General features: G+C 34.7%; 1 protein-coding gene across 8 annotated transcripts in view; it reads right to left on the bottom strand.

The window, feature by feature from the left end:
• The window catches only part of MAN2A1 (mannosidase alpha class 2A member 1), a 174,528-nt gene that overhangs the window by 75,750 nt on the left and 72,409 nt on the right, over nt 1-26,369 (bottom strand). For all 8 annotated transcript variants that reach the window (XM_036280855.1, XM_036280853.1, XM_036280854.1 and 5 more), the window contains 6 exons: nt 24,081-24,267; nt 19,900-20,077; nt 12,463-12,662; nt 9,292-9,474; nt 4,025-4,139; nt 2,736-2,803 (listed from right to left, as the gene is read on the bottom strand). In XM_036280855.1, the coding sequence (XP_036136748.1) occupies nt 2,736-2,803; nt 4,025-4,139; nt 9,292-9,474; nt 12,463-12,662; nt 19,900-20,077; nt 24,081-24,267 (931 nt within the window). The remainder of the gene's footprint in view (nt 1-2,735; nt 2,804-4,024; nt 4,140-9,291; nt 9,475-12,462; nt 12,663-19,899; nt 20,078-24,080; nt 24,268-26,369) is intronic.

Raw genomic sequence — 26,369 nt, 5'->3', positions numbered from 1 at the left:
ATCTTTGTATATTCAAGGATTATTTAAAGCTAGACAATTTGTGACTTGTTCAGGGTGTCCTACTTTTAACTCTTAATTGTATCTGCTTTCTATACAAAGATTACGAATGCATACACTATATAGTTCACATAACATCATAACTTAGCGTCCTACATCACTATCAGTGGATTATGGACTACTTTTTAATACTCACACACTAAATTATGTAAGGTTATGGCTACAACTAACTTTGCCAACAACAGATCAAATTCATTTACATGTATTATTTAAATCATATGGGTTTAGAGCAGTATTTCTCAACCTTTTTACATTATAAGCTCTTTAAAGACACTTTTTGGACATTTTCCCTAATCATCCCCCATACAATTTTAACACTACACATAAAATGTATGTCTGTTAAGTACTATTATACTGTATCTATGTCTTATTATATATTAAAAAGAATAAGTGTTTTTCAAAACCCCCAAGAACCTCCTGGGTAGGACATCTTCCCATGAGAAAGCATGTTTTATTTAAATTAATAATTTATTGCTCACATATGAATTATACTTATAATCACAATAATTCTAAGAGCATCATATAAGATTCAAAAACATCTCCTGGCCACACTTCTGACATTTCCCACTTTGAACCCTGGGAAGTGCAAACAATTATTTAACTTTCAGTACCTACGAAATAAAACTCAATTTTTTTCCATTTTGAAGACCAACATCACTCCTCCATTCTTCACTGCTTTTACTGAGAAAGCAGTAACTCAGATAATTTGTGGCTAACAAATAAAACAAAGATTTTAGCCCTGGCCAGTTTGGCTCTGCAGTTAGAGCGTCGGCCCGTGGACCAAAGAGTCACAGCCTCGATTCCGATCAAGGGCACATACCTTGGTTGCAGTTTGGTCCCCAGCCCTGGTCAGAGTCTTTCAGGGGGCAGCCAATCTATGTGTCTCTCTCACATCTATGTTTCTCTCTCTCCCCCTCCCTCTCTCTATCTGAAGATAAATGAAAAAATATCCTCGGGTGAGGATTAAAAAACAAACAAACATAGATTTTAAAACTAAAACTATTAGTTCTATTTATGAGGCTCTAAAGTACAAAATGGGTAATAATGATAAAAATTAGAATCTGATAATCATAAATACATATTCCAAATTTACCCAGTTATGGAAATAGTAACAGTGACATTTGGTAGAAAAGAACTGTGAAGAAATCATATTAAGATGAAGAGCACAATTTAAGTGTAAACTGTTTAAAAGGAAATATCAAAATGTGATCATTTTACTAATAGTCTCAAAAATTCTACTTACATTTATCCATAATTGAAACTCCTCAAAATTAAAGCTCAAAAATATATTTCATCTTAATTAATACACCCTTATCTCCTAACTTTCCTCCTCTCGGTGTCTCAGTTCTCACTGCTGCTAAGGGAAGGGCAGCACAGGAAGAACAGAAACCACAGGCTACAGCTCTTCCTCTGTCCTATTCTGGTCTCATCTCATCCACCCTAACATGCACCCACAGGAAAACTAGTGGCGTGGAGATGGGGTGAAAATTTCTTACAGCAAGCCTAAGTCATTCTTTCTTTTCCCTCCTATTTAGCAAAACAACGATCTTTCCCCATCAAAGTAGAGAAAGGGAAAAAAGAGAACAGATAAGAGGATTGTGCCTAAAACCAAATAGACTGAATGGCACCACAGTTTATTAGGGATACAATAATTAAGGAAGAGCCAAATAACCCCAAATGCATTAAAACATTACTTATTTTAAAACAAAGCAAACATTCTGTAATTTTATAACTGATTTTTTTCAGTGTCATTATTCTTTCATCCTAACTATGGCTTGACAAATTGAAAACTTGCAAGACTTCAAACTTAAGACCTAAACTTTATTTTCACGTTAATCCCTTCTTTTTCTGGCCAAAAGAAAAATATGTAGTATTACTTTTGTGATACTTCAGTATTACTAAAAAATACTCACCTTATTCTAAGGCATGAGCTGTATATCTGTAAGTCTCTATTTACTGAAGAAAGACAGCTGAGGCTTTAGTCTACTCTGAACAGAAATCTCAAATTTTACTAGCAACTACAACTCTTCTGTAGTACTTTAACTCCATTTATTTTTTAATAACTTTAATAAAGTATACCTAGTTAAAATCTTTACAATTATTCTTTTATCCTATAATTTGTAGGAGGTGATACTGAATCTCTCATTTTAAATAGTAAAAAGTTACATTACAAAAATACACTGTGACCTGGGTATACTGGGTACTGAACAATGGATATGTTGTTATTAAAAACAGATGACTTGGTTAAATAATTGCAAATAAAAACATAAAGCATTTCTTTGTATATCAGAGGTAAGTCACCAATTAAATGCCCCAATTTTATTTCAACTAATTTTCTTTCTTTCTTCATTTAAAAAAATAGGGATTAATAAAAATAAAGTAAGTAAACAAAAAGTTAATAAAGAAAGAACATAATGTAAAAATAATCAATATTACAAAGATAAGGTGCTTTTTATCATAAAGCTACATATTTACCATCCCGTACCAAATATGTATTAGCTATGAGCACTGAACATGACACAGTCATGAGAAAATATCCATGTCTCTAGAAAATGTTTTTAATTTAATAAACTGATTAGATGAAATACTACCTCAAAATATATGCTGACTAGAGAATAAAATCATGAAAACCAAAGTCAAGCAGAAGAGTAGTAAAAGTGTATGAAAAATGTATTTACCTTGGCTCTCCACTCAGCTTTATTATATTTTTTTGTGGCAGAGAACTTTGTGATTTTTGTTTCAAATCCTGTAAAAATAAACAAAAAATTTTATTTTACTTTTAAAACAAGTTTCAAAATTATCTATGTAATATCACCTTGCAAAAATCTTGAAGATGGGCTACATAATGCCCATCAAAGTTCAAAATAAACAATTCTTGTGTATATGCATATATATGTATATAATCAGACATCAAGTACAGCATATACAGGGACTCGAGTCCATATAGGTAGCTCCAATTAGGAATCAAATAAATTTAGCTGTAGAAATAATTTTGCAAAAACTATTACTATTTTACTTTTGTATTGTGTGTTTCACATTCTTGAGAAATGTACGTCCATTTACTGCATTTTTTACTTTACTATGAAAATGTATAATCATGATTATAAGCATCATATGAAAATATCTGACTCCACAAGTGTAAATTTAAATTACATATACAATGTCAAAGTCTATCATTCACAACACATTCTAATGACACATAAATTACAATTTTAAAATATCTGAGTGCCCAAGTGGAAGTGTAAAGAGGGCTGCAATCAAGCATTTCTTTAACTGTTCTTCCTTGCTGCAGAAGAGCCACCGTATGTTCTGTGTTATTAGCTCATCTGATCCTAATAACAGTACTAGACAAGGTAGACATCATCATCCCATTTTACAGACAAATGAATGAGGGCAGTCAGATGTTATAACTTTTTCAAGGCCCATGCAATCAGGTGCAGACGTTGAGGCTAAAGCTAGTCTCCTAAATCCTCAACACTGCTCTACTGTTTCACTTGTCTCAAACTGCCCAGCGCACTCCTGGACTCATCCTGAAATCAGAAGACAAACTAGGATTATTCAAATTGAAGTTTAGCAAGAACAGATTAAGGATTTAAAGAAGTTCCAATATCAAAAGGCTTCTAATTAATGCCCAGCAACACAGCTATTTATTATGTCTAGTTACCTACAATATAATCTTAGTGTTCTAAAAGCGTGTGTCTCACATTTCCTTGAAATAAGTTCACTATTTTATTTTTCATGCTTAAATTTAGTCTGAACAAAATATACACCATAAATCGAATACAGACACACTTATAGGAAAGAAGACTACACAGGTAATTTATAGAGAGTAATGCAAATTATTTCAAATAATGTACATAAAATAATTATTTTTCAATGTCTTTTCACTAAGCTTCTCACTCCCTTTTTCCGATCTAAGAACAAAAAAATCACACATTTATATAATGAATATGAGATATCAACTAACCATTTCTAGGAGGGTATCAAAAGAGTAAGATTCGAATGAGTGCTTGTCCTTCAAAATAAGAAGTAGGGTGGAAGATCCAATTATCGTCTTCAAATTCATTAATGAATGAAAGAGTCTGTGAACCAAAAATTTTATATTAGTCTGAGAAATAATTTAAAAATTGGTATACAATATTTTCATTTTCTTTAATACCACCCTACCCTTCATCCTGTATTCACAAAGTGAAACCAAGAAACAACCTACCATGAATTGGCTCTTTTTTGCCCCCAACTAAGTACTTAGGAGAAAAAAGAAAGGTTAATCAAAAGATAACACTGCCCTGGCAGGTTTGGCTCAGCAGTTAGAGCATCAGCCCGAGGACCAGAGAGCCCCAGGTTTGGTTCCCACTAAGGGCACGTACCTCAGTTGCAGTTTGTCCCCAGCCCCGGTTGGGTCCTGTGGGTGGCAACCAGTCTCGATGTGTCTCTCTCACATCAATGTTTTCTCTCTCTCTCTCTCTTTCCCTCCCTCCCTCCCACTCTATCTAAAGATAAATGCAAAAAATATATATATATATACACACACACACACACACACACTGAAAATAATTAATTTAAAATAGAAAACTTTGTGGACATATCTAAAACACATAATATTATTCAAACTAATTATACTTTCTGTGAATATCATACCAAATAATAAGAATATACAGCATGACTACCCCAATGGCTTTTGAAGCAACAATTTGATATTTCGCCTTAGAAAAATCTTTAACAAGCATTGAAATGGCAAAAAAGGACAAGATTAACTCTCACTCATAACAAAATTCAATCAATATTTACACTTCAAAGAACACAAATTCCTGAAGAATTCAAATAGATATTTTGTTAAATTTAGTTTCATGTTCTTGTTGAAAAGAACCAGAAAAAGAATTTTTTTTCTCAGACATGGAAAATAAAATTGTCTCTGTCCTTGTTACTAATCTTGGTCACTGAAACTATTAATTGTATTCAAACTGTACTTATGTATTAACTGTATTTTTATGGCTGAGGAACCAAAGGATGCTTATGAATCAATTGATGCAAAATCAATTCTAGCCCCAGCTAGTTTGGCTCAGCGGTTAAAGTGTCAGCCCTTGGAACAAAGAATCCCTGGTTTGATTCCAGTCAAGGGCACATACCGCGGTTGCAGTTCCTTCCTAGCCCTGATCAGGGTGGTACGGGAGGCAACTAGTTCATGTGTCTCTTTCACATCGATGTTTCTTTCTCTCTCCCTCTCTCTCCCTCCCACTCTATCTGAACAAAAATGGAAATGGGTGAGAATTTTTAAAAAATCAATTCCGGAATATAATCTTGGTTTACTACCAGCTATTGCTAAAACACTACACATGGGGAAAAAACTTGCTGAAGTTTCTTTTCAAGCTCAGTTTTATTGCTTTAAAGCTTTACAGAGCAGGCATTCCTAAGTAAACTCATACTGGCGAAATTTGTCAAGAAACTTTGCTAATCATGTTTTCAGTCAACCATCAGAATCAATCATGTTTATAGAGTGATTATATTATCTTCCCAAACACACGAAGCATTAAATACATTTTTGTTGGCATGCATCAACAGCAAAATTTGTAAAAGAATTAGAAATAACTTAGTTTTGTAGAACAGTAATATTACCTTCAAAGATGTAAGTGACTAAATACATTTACACCGTAAATCTATAACTCCAGTATTAAAATCTTATGGATTTGACTTCAGACCATCATGCAGCTCAATTTCTCATTCTATTCAAATGTAACCTGGATGGTAACAAGTGTTCTCACCAGACTAAAAGATTCTATGAATGAATACAATTCACATATGAAAACAAGTCCCTCAATCTAAGTTTATTTTTATTATTTATATGGCTATATTTAATAGGTCATCTGAACCTGCAGAATAAGTCATGTTCTCCATCAGCTAAAACTTGATATGTATTTCAGCATATTAAAGTGTCCTTATAGTTAAAATGAGTGAATGCCAAGGATCAATGTTAGTATCCTGACGGCATACCATGAAGTCTTTTCATTTTATTTTAATTTTTTTCTTTTTAATTGAATTTATTAGGGTGACATTGGTTAATAAAATTATATAGGTTTCAATGTACAATTCTATGATACATCATCCATATATGCACTGTGTGCCCACCATGCAAATCAAAACTACAATGGGATACCACCTCACACATGTTAGAATGGCTACTATCAACAAGACAGGTAATAACAAGTACTGGAGAGGTTGTGGAGAAAAAAGAATCCTTATTCACTGCTAGGGGGAATGTAAACTGGCATGGCCAGTATAGAAAACAGTATGAAGATTCCTCAAAAAATTAAGAACAGAGTTGCCATATGACCCAGCAATCCTTCTTCTGGGTATCTACTCAAAAAACTTAGAAACATTTATTCACAAAGATACATGCACCACTATGTTCATTGCAGCATTATTCACAGTGGCCAAGACATAGAAACATGCAGTCTTCTAATGAAATCAGCACTAAAGACTGGCACAGAATTCCCCAAATACTTTCTCAAGATATATAAAGCTTTGTTTAAAACAAAAGAAAACTAAACATAGTATATATGTTTGGAAAACACTGGACACAACAAAATTTTAAATATTTCAACAGTTAAAATCAATGTGAAATTTCCCAGAGCCTCCAAATTCCTAACATGCCCGTATCCTATTATTATGGAACAGTACACGGAACATCACTCAGGAACCACAGCTTTCTAGTTTGGTATCACTGCTACTATTTCCAGGAGGTGTCATCTTGTTTGTCATACCAAGTTTGATCTGTAAGTTAGGACCCGCACACTTAACATTTTGTTCACTGTTCTCCTATCTGCCTTAATCACAACTTGGCCAAATCTAAATCTTCCTGTAACTGACCTCATTATCATTTCTTCTTGTCTTCCACATAGCTCCTTTATCCACTTTTAAGCTGAACATCTATTACAAACACTGCCGCAGTCTAATTCATTTTTATGCCACGATTAGAATTAACCTCCAAATATGCCATGATGTAGCTTGCTCTCCAGTTTACAATTATATAAACATTCAATCTACTGCTGAAGAGCATGACTCTTAGAAGTCACCGAGATGGCAGAAGAGAAAGCTAGAAAGAACTGTCGTACCTGAACCAGGAATTTGCAGGCTTCTTTCATACAGCACAAAAATAAGTAGGACAGGATTTATTCTGTTTTTAGTTGTTATTACTAGCAGCCAAATGCCATCCTTAACTCATATACTTATTCATAGGGTCATATCTGCCAAGAACAAGAGGGCGTTCATTGCTAACTGCTTCTTTGTTTATAATTCTTACTTGTGTTTTCAAATTTCCAACTTCAAATGTCTGTGATAATGACTTGATAATTGTTTATGACTTTTCAATGAAGTGTGAATTTGCTCACAAAGCAAATTCACAAATGTCAAGTAGGATTTGAGAATTAGTGTTGTTTTTTTTCTCTAAGATGCAATTATGTACAGGAATGTTTTTATGAGCTAAAAGTAGTACCAAACACATGGAAGATATAGTGACAGGCCTTCTGGAAGGTGATGAGACAGAAAATGTTCTGTACCCGAATCTCTTTCAATATGGCAGCCAGAGAGAGGGCAGGAGAGTGACTTCCCTTTTTCTTCTTAGAAACTCTGGTCTGATTCTAAGCGGCCTCACATTTAAACTCTCAGTAAACAAAGAAAACAGGAATAAGTGAAAAGGAAAAATGGAAGATCTGCCATTTAAAAAGTCCTTGAAGCAAAAAAGAAAATAAAGTTTGCTTCCTATGGAGAAATACCAACATCATTATCATCCAGTGAGTGTTTTCCACATTGAGGTCGGCTTAAACCTCAATAGATGGATGCCAAATACATATTCTATAAGAAAATTGAGAAGGTATTCAAGACACTACATTGAATATACATTTTTAAGGACTCAAGTCAACCAACGAAACCTCAAGAATATTTTTGCCAAATTTTCTAGAAGGGCAGTCAAAATATTGTTAACAAACTTTAATTACCATTTATTACAATTGATAACCTCAGCTGTGGGTCAATTATTTATGTAAAAAAGAGATTCACTTTTTAAATCTGTAAGAAAATCACAGCATACTTTTAATGATTTTAAAATATTGTCAAAGCATACCACTGTTGATAGCAAAAAAAAAAAATCTGGAAAAAGTAATAATCTCAACTATAGTGAAACAATCACCAACACTCCTTCCCAGTGTAAGAATCTCCTCTGCACTGATCCTAATGAAAGGGTAACCTGAACTCCAGCAAGATGATAGAAATCTTCCTATGACAAAAGATAAGCCTTTCCATTATTGGGAAACACTGCTTATAAAAATCTTCTGCTTTTCTGAGCCACAGCCTGTGCTCATTGTTTCTAATTCTGTATTATGAAGATAACTGAGCTTCTACTCCCTCATTCATCTAACAGACCTGCAAAACATTGAAGATGGCTTTGATATCAATCAACACGCAGGCCATTCCTTCTCATCCCAATTCCTTATATCATCCATATATGACAAGGGTTTTAGGTTCTTCTACTTGCTGGCGATACTTCTAGGCTTACTTTTTTTCATCAATATCCCTCTAAGAAAAGTAAGGTATCACCCTGGTCAATGTGTCTCAGATTAGAGCGTCAGCCTGTGCACTGAAGGGTCGTGCACAGGTTGAGGACATGTACTTGGGTGGCAAGTTCAATTCCTGGTCCTGGTTGGGGTATATGCTGGAGGCAACTAATCGATCTGTCTCTCTCACATTGCTGTTTCTCTTTCTCTCTTCCTACCTCCCTCTTCCCAACAACAACAAAAAAAAATCAATGGAAAAAATATCCTTGGGTGAGGATTAACCAAAAAGGTATCTGAGAACTAAATAGAAAATAAAATGACATTAAAGTTCTATACAATGATGTGAAGCTCTTTATCCCCCTGGGTTATAAGTATGATTTTGATATCAAATCCTTAGTCAGGAAGGTACCCCATATTCTTGGGAGAAAATAGGATCAGTTTTATAATAATGTTTTACTATTCCACTTGTAGAAATGAGCTGCAATAAGAAATTGAGACAGCTAGTACTCTGTGAACAGATTTGACACCTGCTTTGAAAATTGGTATTTTTTTTTATAGAAATACTTGTAAGGGATACTATGATTACTATGGTCTGATAAACATTAACAACTTCATTAAAAGATATAAGGTTATGACCCAAAATTTGAAAAGATTTTGTTTTAAGATCACTTTTTAATAATTATATTACCTGGTACCATAATCCACAACCACCCAATCTTTTGCGGTTCCTGTGATAGCATCATGATGTTGAAACAGTCCCAAATTCCTTCTGGCTTCTGTAAGCTTCGTGAAATAGGATGATGAAAGAAATGCACTTATCTTGTATTTCTGAGCTTGTCTCAGGGCGAAGTAGTAAAGAATTTCAGCAGCCCTAATTGCATAAAAACAGTCATTAATTTTTATTTCAAAACAATCATTTTAGTTTACTATTTAAAATATGTGGTATTGTTTTTAAAAATCTACAATTTCAGTACAAACAATTTATAAGAGATATTGATATTAAACATTTCTATTTTACCACAAGGTATCTACCTAATACATATAAATTCTCAATCATCAAAGATCATGTCTATGTTGACACAAAGGGTTCTCATTCTAGATGGGTCTGGAAAGAAGCCAGTACCCACTGGCAGCAAGATAGGCTTATTTATGGGTTACATAGGAAAAAATATCTCAACACAGCAGTGTGAACTTGATAAATCTTTCTTTCCTTTCTTCTCTCCAAGAGCAGTGAAGACATATGCCATGACTTCTTCCCCAGGAAGCCATTTACTCTCACGAATGCACATTAAGAGGAAGGCAGTGGGGAAATGCGCAGTCACATGAGTGGGAGACTAACAGTGAAGGAGAAACAGCAAATGATGTCTCGATAATTCAGTGACAAGAGCTAGTCAAAGTGCTGAATAACAACATCCAATTATAGAGAATTTAATAATAGAAACTGAAAGATGATAAAACATACGGTGTCTTTTCTCATTTATTTTAAAGAAAAAAACACTTTAGCTTAAGAACAGATTTTGAGCCCTGGCCGGTTTGGCTCAGCGGTTTGGCTCAGCGGTTAGAGCGTTGGCCCACAGACCAATGAGTCGCAGGTTCCATTAGGGTTAAGGGCACACACCTTGGTTGCAGTTCGTCCCCTGGTTGTGCGGGAGGCAACCAGTTGATGTGGCTCTATCACACTGATGTTTCTCTCTGTTTCTGTATCTCTCTCCCTCCCTCCCACTCTATCAAAAAAATATATAAAAAAATAAATAAATAAATAGCTTTTGAGCAAAAATTTGGGGGTTTATAATTTTCACCTTTTATTTTTCTTCATCAGAGGACATGATTCAAGATATGTTAAGATGTTCTTTAAAAATGCCATGGCTTGATGGAATAAAAAATATAAGAAGGCTCTTTACACAAAACATGTTAAGAACAATTCAGAGAAAATCAAGGTAGCTTTCAAATATATTAAGATATGAAAAAGAAGAGATGTGCAGCGCTTTTTAAAAAAATTCCTTTAAATTGCTGAAATAATGAAAATATACTAAATAATCTCCACTTTTAAATTCTAATCCTTCTGAAATTTATAGCATAAAAATCATTAAATTTAAATTAATAAAGAAATTGTGTATAGATGTTCATACATATCCTCAGCAAATATTACCTGGTTTTGAATAGAATATATATGAAAGAAAGTGGACTTTAACAATACTTATTTTTATATGTTTCTGTTATCCATTTTTTTTTTACAAATGAACATTAAGATAAAATATCACTATTATCAGACAAAAATTTATTTTCAAATACAGTCATTACATTGTGAAATTCACAATTATATTTTTTGCTATTTATTTTAAAGCAGCAGAATTTTCAAACTATATTACCTGTAGTAACTACTTCACCTAAATATATTCAATAAAGTTAAGATGGAATCAACAATCATAACTCTTTGCCATGAAAAAACACTTGACAATTAAGAATCACCCAGTGGTCCAAAAGGATCCTAACATCATTTATTACTGGCTGTTTTTATCACAGCTGGTTCAGAACAACATAACAGATAACTAACATTCTATTCAGTAAAATGCATAAATCTCTATTAACATATACTCTTTTATTACAAATACAATAATAATGTATTCATCTGACACATTTGAGAATATCCGAAAACACAGTCCAAAAAAAGTTAGGCTTTTATAATAATAATAACAGTAGCACAACAGTAAAATAATAAAAACACACACTATTATACCCAAGTACAACTCTTTAAAAAATTCATGTTTTTTTATAAAAACACTTTCCAAAACATACTGTTTCACTAATATATAGAAGAGCGTAGGTATGATATAGAATTTTATTTTTAATACTGAGATTCGTCATGAAAATTAATCACCATGAATTCATGATTGGATCTGAACTGAAAATGAATTCATCATGAAAATTAATTACTCTCCTGGGCTGCGCACACATACAAATCCCTGGGGTGATTTATCTTTAACAAAAATGAGACTCAGTTATTTAAAACTGTGTCCTCCACTGTGATAGCCACAAGCTACATATGGCTATTTACATTTGAATTAATTAAAATTAAATAAAATTAAGAGTTCAGTTCCTCAGTCACACTGGTTACATTTCAAGTGCTCACTAGTTACATGTGGCTAGTGGCTATCACACTAAACAGTGCAGAAACAGAATAGTTCCATCATTGCAGAATGTCTATTGGACAGTGACTGAAAGTTCTACTGGACATGCTAGTATAGAGTGTTTGCATGTTTTCTACTGACGTTTGTCTTCTCCACGTCAGTTTATTTTTTTCACTCTGCCTCCATCAGTTCTCATCTCTTACAAGTTTTGTTCTTGTAAGCAGAAAATTATACCTATAGAAATGTGTTTCAAATAACGTAAGATCTGAGATGAAGCCTCTAAAATTTCTCCCGCCAACAATTACATTCGTTTTACAATATGTATTTTGAGCCCCACATTTTGGCTACTGAGAGGCCCTATTTGCTCCTTTTGACCCAAGCCTCTGTTTCCAGTAATTTAGCCAGATTACTGACCTGTAGACACACATGATAATGTCACTGAATATTACCATGGTGTGCCAATAACACAGGTAATTAATTAGAAAAATATAAAACACAGAATACAACTCCCAGAAAAACTAATTACATAAACTGCTTTTCCTTCCAGAACAAAAGCCCATGTAATAAATTGAGTATGCTTTGGAGACATATCTCTGATTTCATTAAAATTTCACAATTACATTAAACATATCCTGACCCTCTATAGATGTTTTATATTACACAAAACTCTACAAAAAAACTATGATAACATAAAAGAAGCAAATAACTAAATGTAGCTAAGTTAAATGTACCTTAAATGGGATTCCAATATTCTATCCATTCGCTTGTAAAAAGGTCTGGATGTAAAGTAGCCACTCCAGTAATGATCGTCCCGGTCGGCATAAGTGAAAAAATCTCCACTTACAACAGGGAACGGTGATGAGTGGCTATTCGTTCTACTAGCTTCTTTATCCAGGGCATCAAAATAATCTGATAAAGTCCCAAACTGTATCTAGTTAAAAAAAAAAAAATTACTTCAATTATTCATAGTTACCTTAAAATTACTTTTGCACTAAAATGAAAAGTTACTTATAAATATTTAAGATAAGCTTCCAAGTGAAGATGAATATGTAGTTCAGTTTTTACAAAACTCAAACTTAGAGGGGAAATACTCATGATTCTTTTACTTGCATCAAATCCCAAATTAAACTAAGAGAAAACTTGTACGCCTAAGAAGTTAGAAGAAGAGCTATCTAGATCTACAAATTTGTGGATCTGAAAACCACTTACATACCTGTAGAATTTCAAAATGTTCAATGATCAGGGAACGGAATAATTCAGAGATGAAAGAAAGACGGGGAAAACATAAAAAATAAAAGACATATTTTGAGCAAAATGTTCCGGAAGTTGAAATAATACGTTTTGGTAGTCATTAAGTACTTGCACATGGCACATGCACATACCCTCCCCCAACCTCCCTTTCCCCAAAGTTTGAGTTCCAAAAGGGAAAAGGGAGAAACTTCAACAAGACTTTTTAAATGGACGTTCTCTATCAGCAGGTAACACAACACTGAACAGGGAAGTCAAGCACAGAGTGCCAAGTTGACAGCTCGAACGAATAGGTCTTCCTGACAAATGATTCAAATTTCCAGCGCATAAATCCATTTTTACAATAACTCTTCTACAAATCAGAAGAAAAGAGAAACATGATACCAGACCTTGTAAACAAATATTAAAACACTGTGTGTTTTAGAAATGAACAGAGAATTCAACAGGGAATGTGTTCCTTTTCATCAAAAGATGTTAATTTTGTTGTTTCTTACTTTATAAACACAGAGAGATATTAAAAGCCATTTTGATTCTGTGTGGCAGAAAAATAATTAAAAGTAGTTCAAAACAGTGAGTAGCATACTAGCATAGTGGTTAAGAGCAACAAAGAACCTGGATCCAGAGGGCATGGGTTTGAATTCTGTCTCTAATAACACTTAACATGTGGCTTTGAGCACACTACATACTGTCTCTGTGTCTCTCTGTGTTACAGCTAATGGAGTTCTAAGGAAAATGCTTAGAAAAATGACTGGCAAATAATGGTGTAAGTTTTAGCTATTATTTCTCCATTGTGAATGCAAATTTTCAACCGGAAACACAACAATGACATTAGTAAGACGAGTAAGTTATTATAAATGTACTGTGATACAATAAATTTTGTAAAAGCAAAACAAAGGATTATTTCTAAATCCTTATATTTACATTTAAGAAAAACAATTTTCAACTCTATTATCCACTTTTTTCTTGGATTCACCAAATACAGTGTCTTGAGCAAGTTAATCTGTGCGTTAGTTTCCTCATCTATAATGGGGATAATTATAGTACCTATCAGAAAATGTTCAGAGAATTAAATAATTTTGGGTAATATTTTAAGTATTATTTCTTCCTTCAATTGCATTAAGGAAGTGGAAGATAAGTGTGTGTGGTTGTGTTCGTGTGTGTGTGTGTGTGTGTGTGTATCCATACAAGAAATGAGGGTCACAAATACAGGAAATACAGCATTAACTTCAGACCCAATAGGTATAGATGGTATCAGGGAAGAATATAGCAGCAAAATATTCAATGATCTAAATATTTGTAAGTCGTACTCTGCTCATCTAAATAATAAGGGATTTCTACTAGATAAAAAAAATCCCTTTCAGTTTTAAATTTAAGGAAACCATGGCATGCTACCAGAGTTAACAGTGACAACTGACTATACCTTCTAAAAAATATTTCAATTAACTTTTATTAGTCAGGATAAAAATACTTCCTACTTTGTAATTTTCAGAGCAAAGTATATGTAAGTGGCTTATTGGGCTTTCTCACAAACTTAATTCAGTCTTTTTTTTTATCCTCACCCGAGGACACTTTTCCATATTTTGTTCAGATAGAGTGGGAGGGAGAGAGAGAGAGAGAGAACGAGAGAGAGAAACATCGATGTGAAAGGCACACACCGAGTGGCTGCCACCCGCACGACCCAACCAGGGCCGGGGACAGACTGCAACCGAGGTACGTGCCCTTAGCGGGAACCGAACCCAGGTCTCTCTGGACCACAGGCTGACGCTCTAACTGCTGAGCCAAACTGGCCAGGTCTTAAAGAGCTGAAATATAATCCTCTATCTATGCTAGAAAAGTTTCAAAAGAAAATATTTAAAATAATTTTTTCTATAAAGTCTCTTGGTAGCTCAAATAAAGTCAATATTTGGGACATCTAAAAAATATAACCAAAAAATTCAAATAGTTTATCATTAAAAGCAACAATTAACCTTAATCTTAATTCCTATATCAGGGCACCACATAGAAAAAATTATAAAAATTACATAAATTTTTAAATAAGTGATGATCAATGGCAAATTGGCTCTCCTGGCTAGTACAATGTCAATTAATTAGCTATTCAATTGCTCCTGTTTTTCCTTTCATTAAAAGAAAATAATAATTACTAATTATTGTGGCTTGGGAAAGAAATCCTCTGAACTCACTCCTATCCTTTTTCAGATATCTAGGTTGATCTTAGAAGCTACCAAGGGTGTAGGGTCTGACGGTGAGCGGTCCAATTGCTCTCGGGTTTCCAGTGTTGTCCTGCAACACAGTGATGTGCACTGTATACTAAATGGCTTTTCCTTGGCCAACCAGCTCAGAACGGCCAGCCTTTTCTCTCTGCTCTCATGATTGCCTGTTCTCTCGAAAAGTGTTCCTGCAAGCCATTCTCCAGCTCCGGTACTCCCTGCCCCATTATTCTTTCTTTCTCATTTCTTGACCCTCTTATGCTATTGCCCAAGACCTTTCCCCTAATTCTCCTCAATACTCTAGGGCTGAGTTGATATCTCTGCAGTTGGTCCTAGATGTAAGAAAACAGTGCTATCAAAAGTGCTCAATAAAAGACCAGTTAGTTGCTCCTAAATATTTACATATGAAAAACTGCCTATCTAACTGACTTCGTGGTGGTGGTGGTGGTGGGGGGGGGGTGTTATATTTGCCTAACTGGGGAAATTGCTTCTTCAGTGCAAAGCATTTCCACAGCTTAATGAAGGACTAACAGCACACCTACCTTGGAAGAGCCTCTTAAAAGCCTTAACCTATGTCTGTAAATTCTCAATTGCTGTTTTCAAGTGTCTACTTCCTGCTGAGCTGCTTTTGTTCCCTTCCCAAAGCTTCCCTCATCTATTCTGACTGCAGCATGCTTCTAATTTCCCTGAGTATACAGTCACTTCTAAGGATGACTTCACATATCTTACATAGGGCTTTTAAAACAGTTCGTGAAGGAAAACTGAGTATTTAACAGCTCAATACATTTCTGAAGATCTCTAGTAATGGGAGTGATTTCTTAGACATTTCCTTTCCCATTAGAAATAAGAATTTTTTAGACCTGGCCGGTTTGGCTCAGCGGATAGAGCGTCAACCCACAGACCAGAGAGACATGGGTTCGGTTCCCGCTAAGGGCACATACCTCAGCTGCAGTTTGTCCCCAGCCCTATTTGGGGTCATGTGGGTGGCAACTATTCAATGTGTCTCTCTCACTTCGATGTTTCTCTCTCTCTCTTCCTCCCTCTCTCCTTCCCGTTCTATCTGAAGATAAATACAAAAATGTCCTCAGGTGAGGATAAAAAAAAGAATTTTTTAAGCCTGGCTTTTTCCATTGATGTTGTTCAAGCTCAAAAATGGAAATTAGTGATTACCTGAAGATTCATGTTGCCCTTGTTTAAGTAAGAGATTATTTAGGGCAAGGCACATTTTGGGTCTCTGACATTTTGGACATCCTTTGGACAACATGAGGACATCGGTATAACAATGAGTTTACTTTTTCTAGTTTCTGAAATAGCTGTATATATGGAAGATTATAATTTTACTACCCTAGATAAAACTTTGTTTTCTTTTACTTTAGATGAGTTTTGGGTGACCACAAAAGCTCCTTCCTTCATCTTCACTTTCAGAGTCGCTTTTCCCTGACAATGTTCTTGCATTAATAACTTTAGAATTATCTTTCATCCATTATTTTTTTTCAACAATAAAAGATGGAATATAGAAAGAAAAAAAATACCACACAAAAATAATAGTAAATGTAAGTTTTCAGTTTAGACAAAGTAACTTTAAATATACAACCTAGAACAGATATAGCTAGATAAACTATACAGAGAAAAAAGATTTTGTTCAAAGATACTGAAGGGCAGTCAGAGTAGCCAAGATTTGGGGGACAAAAATTCTGGAAAGAAAGGAAATGCATCAAGGTTACTGGATACAAGGTTAAAACTCAAAAGTCAATTTTTTTTTTATACATGAAATATACCACATTCATAGAATAAATGGCCTAATATTTGAAAAAAAGAGTTGATTATTCTCAAATTAATCCAGACTGAATGCAATTCTAATCAAAGTCTCAATTTTTTATAGACATTTAAAAGTTGATCCTAAGCCTACATAAAACTACAAAGAACTAAGGATTATCAATGCAATCTTGAGGAGCAGAACAAAATTAAAGACTTCTCCTACCAGATAATAAGATCTATTATACAGCTGTAGTAATTAGACAGTATGAGATTAGTCAAATTGACAAAATCGAATGGAGAGTTTAGACACAGATCCATACAAATATAGTCTGACTCATCATTAATGACAAAGATAATGCGGCAGTGCAGTAGGCAAACTATAGTTTCTTCCATGAATAATGCTGGATAGCCATGTGGGCAAATGTGTATCTTGATCCCTATCCTCACACAATTCATAACAATCAATTCCAAATGGACTACAGACCTAAAAGTTGAAGGTAAAACAATAAAGGTTCTAGAGGACTTCTTCAAAAATGTGTTTTCATGACCATGGGGTAAACAAAACCTTCTTAAACAAAACATAAGCACTAACCATAAGGAAAAAACACTATTATATTAGATTTAATTAAAATTAAGAATTTCTGCTCATCAACAGACAGCACTTATTAAGCACAAACAACATAGGGGGAGATAATATATGCATAACTTTTATCTGAAAAAAGACACAATCCAAAATATATAAAGGAACAATAAATAGTTAGAAATAGGCAGACAATCCAATTTAATGGGGGAAAAAAATCATCAAAAGACTTAAATAGGCACTTCATAAAAGAAGGTTCTCAAGTGGCAATGAAGTATGAAAAGAGGCTCAACCTCATTAACTACCAGAGAAATACAAAATAAAACCATCACACCTACCATAAAAGAAAAAAATAAAAATAAATCCTGACAATAAAAAGTCTGAGTAAGGAAGTAGAGCAACTGAAATGATCATACAATGCAACAACTAGTTTATCTACTCTGGAATACTGTTTGGCAATATCTACTAAAGTTGAACACGTGCATACTTAATCAAAAAATTCCATCCCATTTTATACCCATACAAGCTCATACACATGTATACTAAAACATGCACAAAATGTTCAAAGCAGTTTTATTTGTAACAGACGAAAATCAGAAACAACCCAAATGTCCATTAACAACAGAATGGCTATAATGTAGCATATTTATCAACTGCATAGAGGTACTATACAACATTAAAAATGAATGAACTACTGCTACATGCAACAACATGGATGAACCTTACAAACATAACATAGGGCCAAAAGAGCCAGATGCAAAATATCACGTGTTTAAGATTCCCTTTTGATAAAATTTTTAAAAAGGCAACACTAATCATGGTGACAGAAATAAAAATACGGCTATCTCTACAGGAGCTGGTAATGATTTGGAGAATTCTTGGGAGATTCTTCTGGGATGCTATAAATGTTCTACCTCTTGATCTGGATGGTGGGTATATGGGGGTTTTTAAACTTCAAAAAAAATTCTCTGCACATTTATGCTCTGTGCATTTCTCCTAGGTATGTGATATTTCAGTCTTAAAAATTACTTTAAAAATTGCTCTGGTGTCCAAACAAAGGAGGAAATAGGTAAAATACTAAAATCAGGATTTAATTTTTCAGAGTCAGGTAGCAGATTTATGGACCTCAAAACCATTCCCCAGGAAGATGTCTCTGGAGATAAGATACCCATATTACATACGTGTTCCTCAAATCAAATGTTTGTGTGTGAGTTCCATCTTTGAGGATAATACAGAGATGATTTAAACAGAGCCCTAATGCTCAAAATTCATAATGTGGTAGAAATTCAGTTGTAAGTATCTTGAATAAACTTGGTATTTTATTTAAGTTTATTTATCTATTTGATATTATTTAAGTTTATTTAATAAACTTGAATTCTCACTATATAAAATGTGGTCCATTATCAGCTTTGTAATTTTCTACACAGTAACATCACTTCCCTTCAACAGTATTTTCACAGATATTCTACTGTCTGAAAACACACTGGATAATTTTCTCATAAAGGGTCTATTATATGACTCTAATCTGAATCTTGACTCACACAAAGTCTCTGTTAAAAACTGTTTTTATGAGATCAGGAAAATTTGACTCTATTATTGAATTGCTGCTAATTTTTTAGATGTGATCATGGCATTATGATTATGTTTTTAAACAGAGTCCTTGTCATTTAGTGATACATACTGAAATGGTTACAGATGAAACTACATGACATCTGAAATTTGCTCCAAAATAATCCCAAAGAGAGGGGCGAGATGACAGAGGGCACAGCTGAAATGAAAGTGACTTTGAGTTGATGAATGCTGTAGCTGAGCCCTGGATTGCACGATGGTGGTGTAGTTGTATTATTCTCAAAATGTTAGGGTACACTTTTAATTCTCCACAAGAAAAAATAAAGCAAGAACTATAGGCAAATGATTAATTTTGGAAGTCTTCTCATCGAAGAAAAATGCTAATGTATTCTCTGGACACAAGACATTTGTTTGCAAAATTCATGACATGTTCACCTGCATCTGCCAGTCACACCACTAAATCACAAGGATGCAACTGTCAGAAACAATAAACTGTCCATGCCAGTAGAAAAACATAACATCACTGAAAAATGAACATCACAATTTAGTAGGTCCATGTTTCCAACCATATACAGGTAATAGCTCTCTAATCTTCAAGGAGTGGTAGGAAAGGAAAAACTTTGGAACAGGAACTAGAGTATCAGGTAATTTTCCTCTTCATGAATTACACTTTTACATAAGAACTACATATTCTAAGAAATACTGGGATGCAGGACAAAGAAACTAAGGCTATTGTGTTTTAGCTTCTTTTAATAATGAAGGCTCAACTTCAAATACAGTATCATAATTAAATAGTTTCTCATTACCTTAACATTATACTGAGGTCGAGAATTCATATAATCAAAAAGTATCTGATAATTCTTGAACTGATGATCCCATTCCGTGCGTTCACTATAGCGGAAATCATCTCCCAGAGGGGCCAGAAGAACTGTGGTGCGGAAAAGTTTTGACTTCTTTCGGTACTGATCTAGAAGCATCTCAGCCCTACAAAAGAAAGAAGGGAAAATATAAATAGTATTAAAAAAGGAACAATTAGGCAACTCATAAAGAGTGTATTATATTGAAAGAAATTGTCTATTTTACCTATATCCTAGGTTAGTATGATTTATGAAGCAAATTTTTTAAACTACCATACTAATTTTCATTATCCTAAAATATTCATAAGTTCTTATCAGATATAAAAACCTATAGTCTTCCAAAGGATTACCCTTAGAAAAATAAAGTCACATAGTTATACTGGCATATAATTACGGGGGCAGCAATGCCCTCCCTAAAGGCCAGCCACAGAGACTGGATCCCGGATAGCCCGTGTTTCAATATAGCAATGTAGTCCAGGAAGATAACAAAGATTTCCAGCTATATGAACTCTGAAGTTTGCTTTGACTTAATATCTCTTTCTCTAATTTAACCTAAAATTACCTGATTAAACATAAAACAAGTATACTTTGAATGAAACCAATAATTGAGTCATATGAAAATCAATTCACTTAACACCTGCCATCAATAATCTGAGTATTTTTCATGCTGTCCTTCTCAATACTGAACAGATAAAGCTTAAGACTTGAGTGAACTGCTTTGGTTTCTACCTCTTTGGGCTCTAACCTATTACTCAAAAGGTCAGCTAAACACAACTTGCTGCTATGTTTTATATTTCATTTTCTGCAGAAAACCCTTTGGAAAATGCTGAATTGGGCAGCATTTGGGGAAGTCTGAGCATAGAAACTATGAGAAAGGGTTATGAAAATGAAATTGAACAAGCAGATGAACTAGAGTAGTTCTCTATGTTTATAACACCAAAGCTCAAGAAATTAATGATAAATGACAAATATGCTTTTTACCCAGTATTTCAATTTTTACTTCAAGGATTGTCCAGAAGTAAATGCCAATTCACAATATAGAAACTTATCAAAGAAACTCAAAGAACATCAATGATGGAAAAAGGCATTTTACAGAAATTATGAAGAAGCATTTGACTAAATTGAAAATCTCATATGATCTCTTTATAGGGATATTCTCTAAAATTGCTTTACAAGGATTAAATTATTAGCAAAATGTTAATAACCTGGTAAAATATAACCGTAACTTTCACAGATAAAACAATGCTTAGTTTTCTGAGATTAGCATTAGAATAATTTTACTAGTAGTGTACTAATATTCCAAGTTTATCAAAAACAATTTTAGTATTGCTTTCCATTTAAAAATACATACAAGATTAATCACATAGAAAGATAAGTAAGACCAAAAGAAATGAGAGAAAACAAATACATGATACAATATGACTGAGCATTCAACGAGACCCCTCAGGCAACCAGCATAAAAAAGGATATGTGATCATTTTAATGCACTCCATGGTTTACTACCTCAAGTGTACATGTGTAAAACACATAAAATGAAAGGAATCAAGAACATTAATGATGTGCATTTTCCACCTTGCAACTGTCCTAACTTTCAAGCTTCTACTCAGAAAGTGTCAACGCTAGGGAAGCCAAGGGACCAGCTTACACCACCTGGCAGACAGTGGACACTCACTAAATATATGGTAAACTAATGACAATTGATTTGACCAACATCACATTTAAAGATGAGCAGCTGCAATTTGCTCTTCACTTATTCTACCAGGTTAAAACGTCAACTTAACTAGAACCAAGAAAAAAAAAAAAATTCCCTAAAACATCATGTCATCTGACATGTAAATCATCATCATATGTAAAATACAGGGCACTAGACCAAAAACTGAACTTGATGAAGAATAGTATTTCTTTATTTTCAAAGTAGAGGAACCTGCTGAACGAAATATATCACCTATATATTATAATTAAATTTCATTTTTGTTAGGGTATTTAAAAGTCAAGTGCCACTAAGCTAGAATGTCTATGTTTGATCTCCATTCATGACAAAGTCCAAAGGAAGGTGCTTTTTGGATGTGAAATAACCAGCAGGGTCAAGATTTCAAAACTTATAAGAATTTTTAAAAAATCTACATAGGTATTATATATATTCATTCATCTATATGCCCCCAGGTGCATGGAAACCACTTTCAGAATCAATGGAACTGAAAGAGCACAGGTGTGTTCTCGAAGGGCTAGATGACACAGCAAAAGGATGACAGAAAATGCCTCTCAGGTACTCTCAGCAGCACCCAAAAAAAGATAAAGAGGGGGCTCAAAATACCTGTGGGCACACTAGGACTCTCCAACTGAAGAAGCATTTGGCTATACTCTTCAAGCAGTTCCCTATCCCTGACCACCTGAGCTGAGAGGATTCGTGTAAATACCTGACTCAGGGACAAACAGCTGCTTCTCAAGTGGACAGGCAAGCCAGCCCTGGCCCCACCACCTCTCTCTACACAGTATACAAGACTACTTCCTTATGCCTAGCCAGTCTAACCCCTGAAGACAGGCTGTTCAGTGTTCCTCAATGATTCTCACTGCTGTAGAAACCAAGAAAATGAAACAAGGTTAATCCTTAATCTTGGATAGTTTTTCAAAACAACTATGAAAGTCAGATTTTGATGGAAAGGATCCATGGCTTAAAGGAAGCTGCCATGCTAAAAATACTTTTGTGACTGCCAAAGAAAGTTCACATGAAATTATTTCTTTCTGACCACAAGGACTTGCTCAAGGCAGAGAACCAATCTCATCTCCCTATTCACACACATTATTCAAAATGTATTTTTTAAAAATACATTTTCGCCCTGGCCGGTTTGGTTCAGCAGTTAGAGCGTCGGCCCACGGACCAGAGACCCAGGTTTGATTCCAGCCAAGGGCATGTACCTCAGTTGCGGTTTGTCCCAGGCACTGGTTGGGGTTGTGCGGTTGGCAACCAGTCAATGTGGCTCTCTCACATCGATGTTTCTTTTTCTTTCTTTTCTCTCTCTCTCTCTCTCTCTCTCTGTATCTCTCTCTCCGTCTCTCCCTCTCTCTCTCCCCCTCCCATTCTGTCTGAAGATATATGTGAAAATATCCTCAAGTGAGGATTAAAAATAAATAAATTAAATAAATACATCTTATAGAGCACCAAGCAAAGATCTTTATTTAAAGGCTGTATTACACCCGACGAGTGTGGCTCAGCAGCTGAGCATCAACCCAGGCACCAATAGGCCGCCAGTTGTGGGGCCGATCCTGAGTGGGGGGCATGCTGGAGGTGGCCAACTGATGTTCTCTTTCATCGATGTTTCTCTCTCTCTCTCCCTCTCCCTTCCTCTCTCTAAAATCAATAAAGAAAAAAAAATTTTAAATAAAAATAAAGGCTGTATATATTACTTTTCTAGCAGAGTTGAGTGGTTTATAACACAATGTTTTATTTTAATGCAATATATGCCACTAATTTTTAAGTGGAGAAATTAAATTTTAAAAACACCAAAATAAGAATAGGGAACTTGATTTAATAATTCCATCATTAGCAAAATTTTCTTTAAATATGTTCATTTCTTTGATTTTTATATAAATATCTTTAAGTATAAATATTTCTAATTAAAGTTTTCTGTAATTCAAAACATCACAAAGATGCAAAGATAGATCTTCATCAGGGCTGGGCAGCATTCACTACTATTGAAATTGTTATTAAGGGAACAAATACTTATACTCTTTATGTGTTCCATTTCAATAAATGTGTTTTTGCAGTTGGCTGCTTTTCTTACTAATTTATACAATAGAGACCAGAAGTTTTATTATCAACAAAAGTATATGAAATCGATCAAACACGGTAGAAGGCTTTTATAATGAGGGCAAAGGAGATGGTAATAACAGTTCATTATAGGTTATCCATTGTATATTGATCTACTATTGTTCATTTTCCATTCAATCATAACACATAACAGGCATCGTCAAGGCTCTGGCATTTTTAAGTTGCTTTAGATTTGTTTTGAATGAATACCGTGAACGAGAATAATGTTGGCTATTGAAGTCCATTTATTCAACCCTTCAGCAACAACCACCTAATGCTTGCTTATTCAAGACGCTGTCTTATGAAATGCATATTTTCATACCTGTTTTGGACATTTCCAGGATATATTGTTTCTGGGGGGACTCCCCAGGGACAACCAATTCTGCCTCCAGGAAGTCGTTTAAAATCAAACTGGCAGCATATTTTAGGATCAGGTCCACAAGTGTGAGGGATGTCATAGCTGTAGAAGGGCATCATGTGGCAAAAAATATCTGTGCCAGATCCCAGATCTAAAATAAAGAGTCAACAACAAACCTGCATTGATAAATTCTGTTTTCCCAAAACTATTCAAAATGCCAGTACTTCATACTTATATGATGCAAGCTCTGCCCTAAATCAACAACCCCTTTAACTACTAGCACATGTACCCCAGCAGTATCAAAAGACCACAAGCCTAAAGTAGATACTCACATCTCAGTCTCTATCTACCTCTTATATCCAAACTTAGCAGAGACAGAAGAGCCCCATCATGAAACAGCATCTGCTGACCTGGATGATACAAACTGAGCAGAAGTAAAATTTATAACCAACTCATCCAAAGTCATGGCCATGTCCATCCCTGGCTGCCAGCTCTTGCCACATCTGTTCCCACCTCAGGTAACAGGACACACTGACAGAGACCATTAGCTGCAGAAGCTGGGTGAGACGAGAGGAAGGAAGTAAAAGGGGGAACAGAAAGAACAAAGGAAGGGGGGCTAGTGACACATTGGGCACATGCCTCTCCCCTTCTAGCAGTAAGAAGGAAGCGCAACCAGGAGAGTTCATGGAGTCACCCCAATGTTCACCAATAAGGCCAATGGGACTTTTCACCAAAGAAGGGAGCACAGGAAAAGAAATAATTTTCAAAAGTAAAACAAGCAAACAAAAAAGATAAGGAAACGAGTACTAAATTCCAAAGCGGAATTGTTTTCCTTTAAAGCGTTAATGCCAGCAAATGGCAGATATAACTGCCCTTGAGTTCAGAAGCCAACCACCCAGTGAGATTGGGGCGCTTAACTAGGCATCAACAGTGGTTAGCTTTGTATGATCCTGATGGGTAACTAGCTCTCCCCCTTTATTTATGTATGGATTTCCAATTTCCAGAAATGGGTATGTTATGCGTTGCTTTTGTAACAAAAGATAAGACCCCCAAAAAAGCCATGTTTACATTTTAAAAAAGAAAACAACTGCTTCATTAAGAACCAGAACACACACAGAAGCTCAACTTAATTCCAAAACATAATTTAAAGAAGCATATTCAAATCTGCCAGATAAGTCCTAAAATATTTCAGTTTTACCTCACACTCCATTTAGCCTAAATAACTGCTAATTCTTTTCAAATTTTAAAGCTACTATAATCTGAATTAATTCTGTGCTGTCAGTTGTTTCACTGAATCACATGGCGTGACACCATGGATGTTGGCCACTACTGCTCACTCTCTGCACAGAGGTTGTCACAAGTCTCAGAACGGATGGACCAAGGACACACTCGCCTGCCATTTCCCCTCACACCACCCTATCTAGCAGCCCATTTACCGGTTCAGTTTATCTGCTGCGCCTGGTGTTGTCTTTTATCAAATGAGACTGACAATTCTCTTATATAGGCAAAGATGTTTTCTATATTTCTTCCAAGCACAGTATTAACCACATAAAAATGCTCAGTAATTTCTTGTTAACTAGTATTTATGGGCAATTGGAATCTATGCAACAGTTTAAGTAGGGCTCCTTCAAATCAACAATCCTTTTTTTTAAAAAAATTTAATATGCTCCACTGCATTTGATCAAACACCCCACAAGTTCTTGTTTTCCTTGCAGATTTAATTTTCCAAAATAAAAAATTATATAATTCAATTCTTTCCTTATTGAAAGACCGCAGTACATATAAGAAAGTTACTATCTAGATTTACAAATGATTTTTCTGAAACACTTAAGGGGAGTGTCTAGATTACACAGGAAAGCAAGCATGATGCAATACAGTAATTTCTGAACATTGTTTTAGCAACTAAATTCTTTTTTTCAGATGAAACCAGACTGAGAACTCTGCAGTGGGAGGCAGTGTATGCTGAGGGCTAGGAGCCTGGGCTCCAGAACTGACTCACGTCTTGGCTTTGTACCTACTACCTGTAGGACTGTTGGCAAATGGCTTCACATCTCTAAGCCTCTATTTCTTCACTATACAAAAGGGATAATAATAGACTCTAATTTAAAGAATTATTTTGAAAATCGAATGAGAGTTCATATAAGGCACATAACACAATGCATGACCCCTAACAAAGACTCAATAAATAAAAATAATGTGTTCTGAATTTTACATGGGGGTAGGAAAGGCAAAGGCCTCCCAAGAGACCTGAAT

Source organism: Molossus molossus, unplaced genomic scaffold (genome assembly GCF_014108415.1).
Source record: "Molossus molossus isolate mMolMol1 unplaced genomic scaffold, mMolMol1.p scaffold_m16_p_3, whole genome shotgun sequence".
Taxonomy (NCBI): Eukaryota; Metazoa; Chordata; class Mammalia; order Chiroptera; family Molossidae; genus Molossus; species Molossus molossus.
Note: the sequence above shows the minus strand (reverse complement) of the source record. Positions and strands in the feature narration are given on the sequence as shown.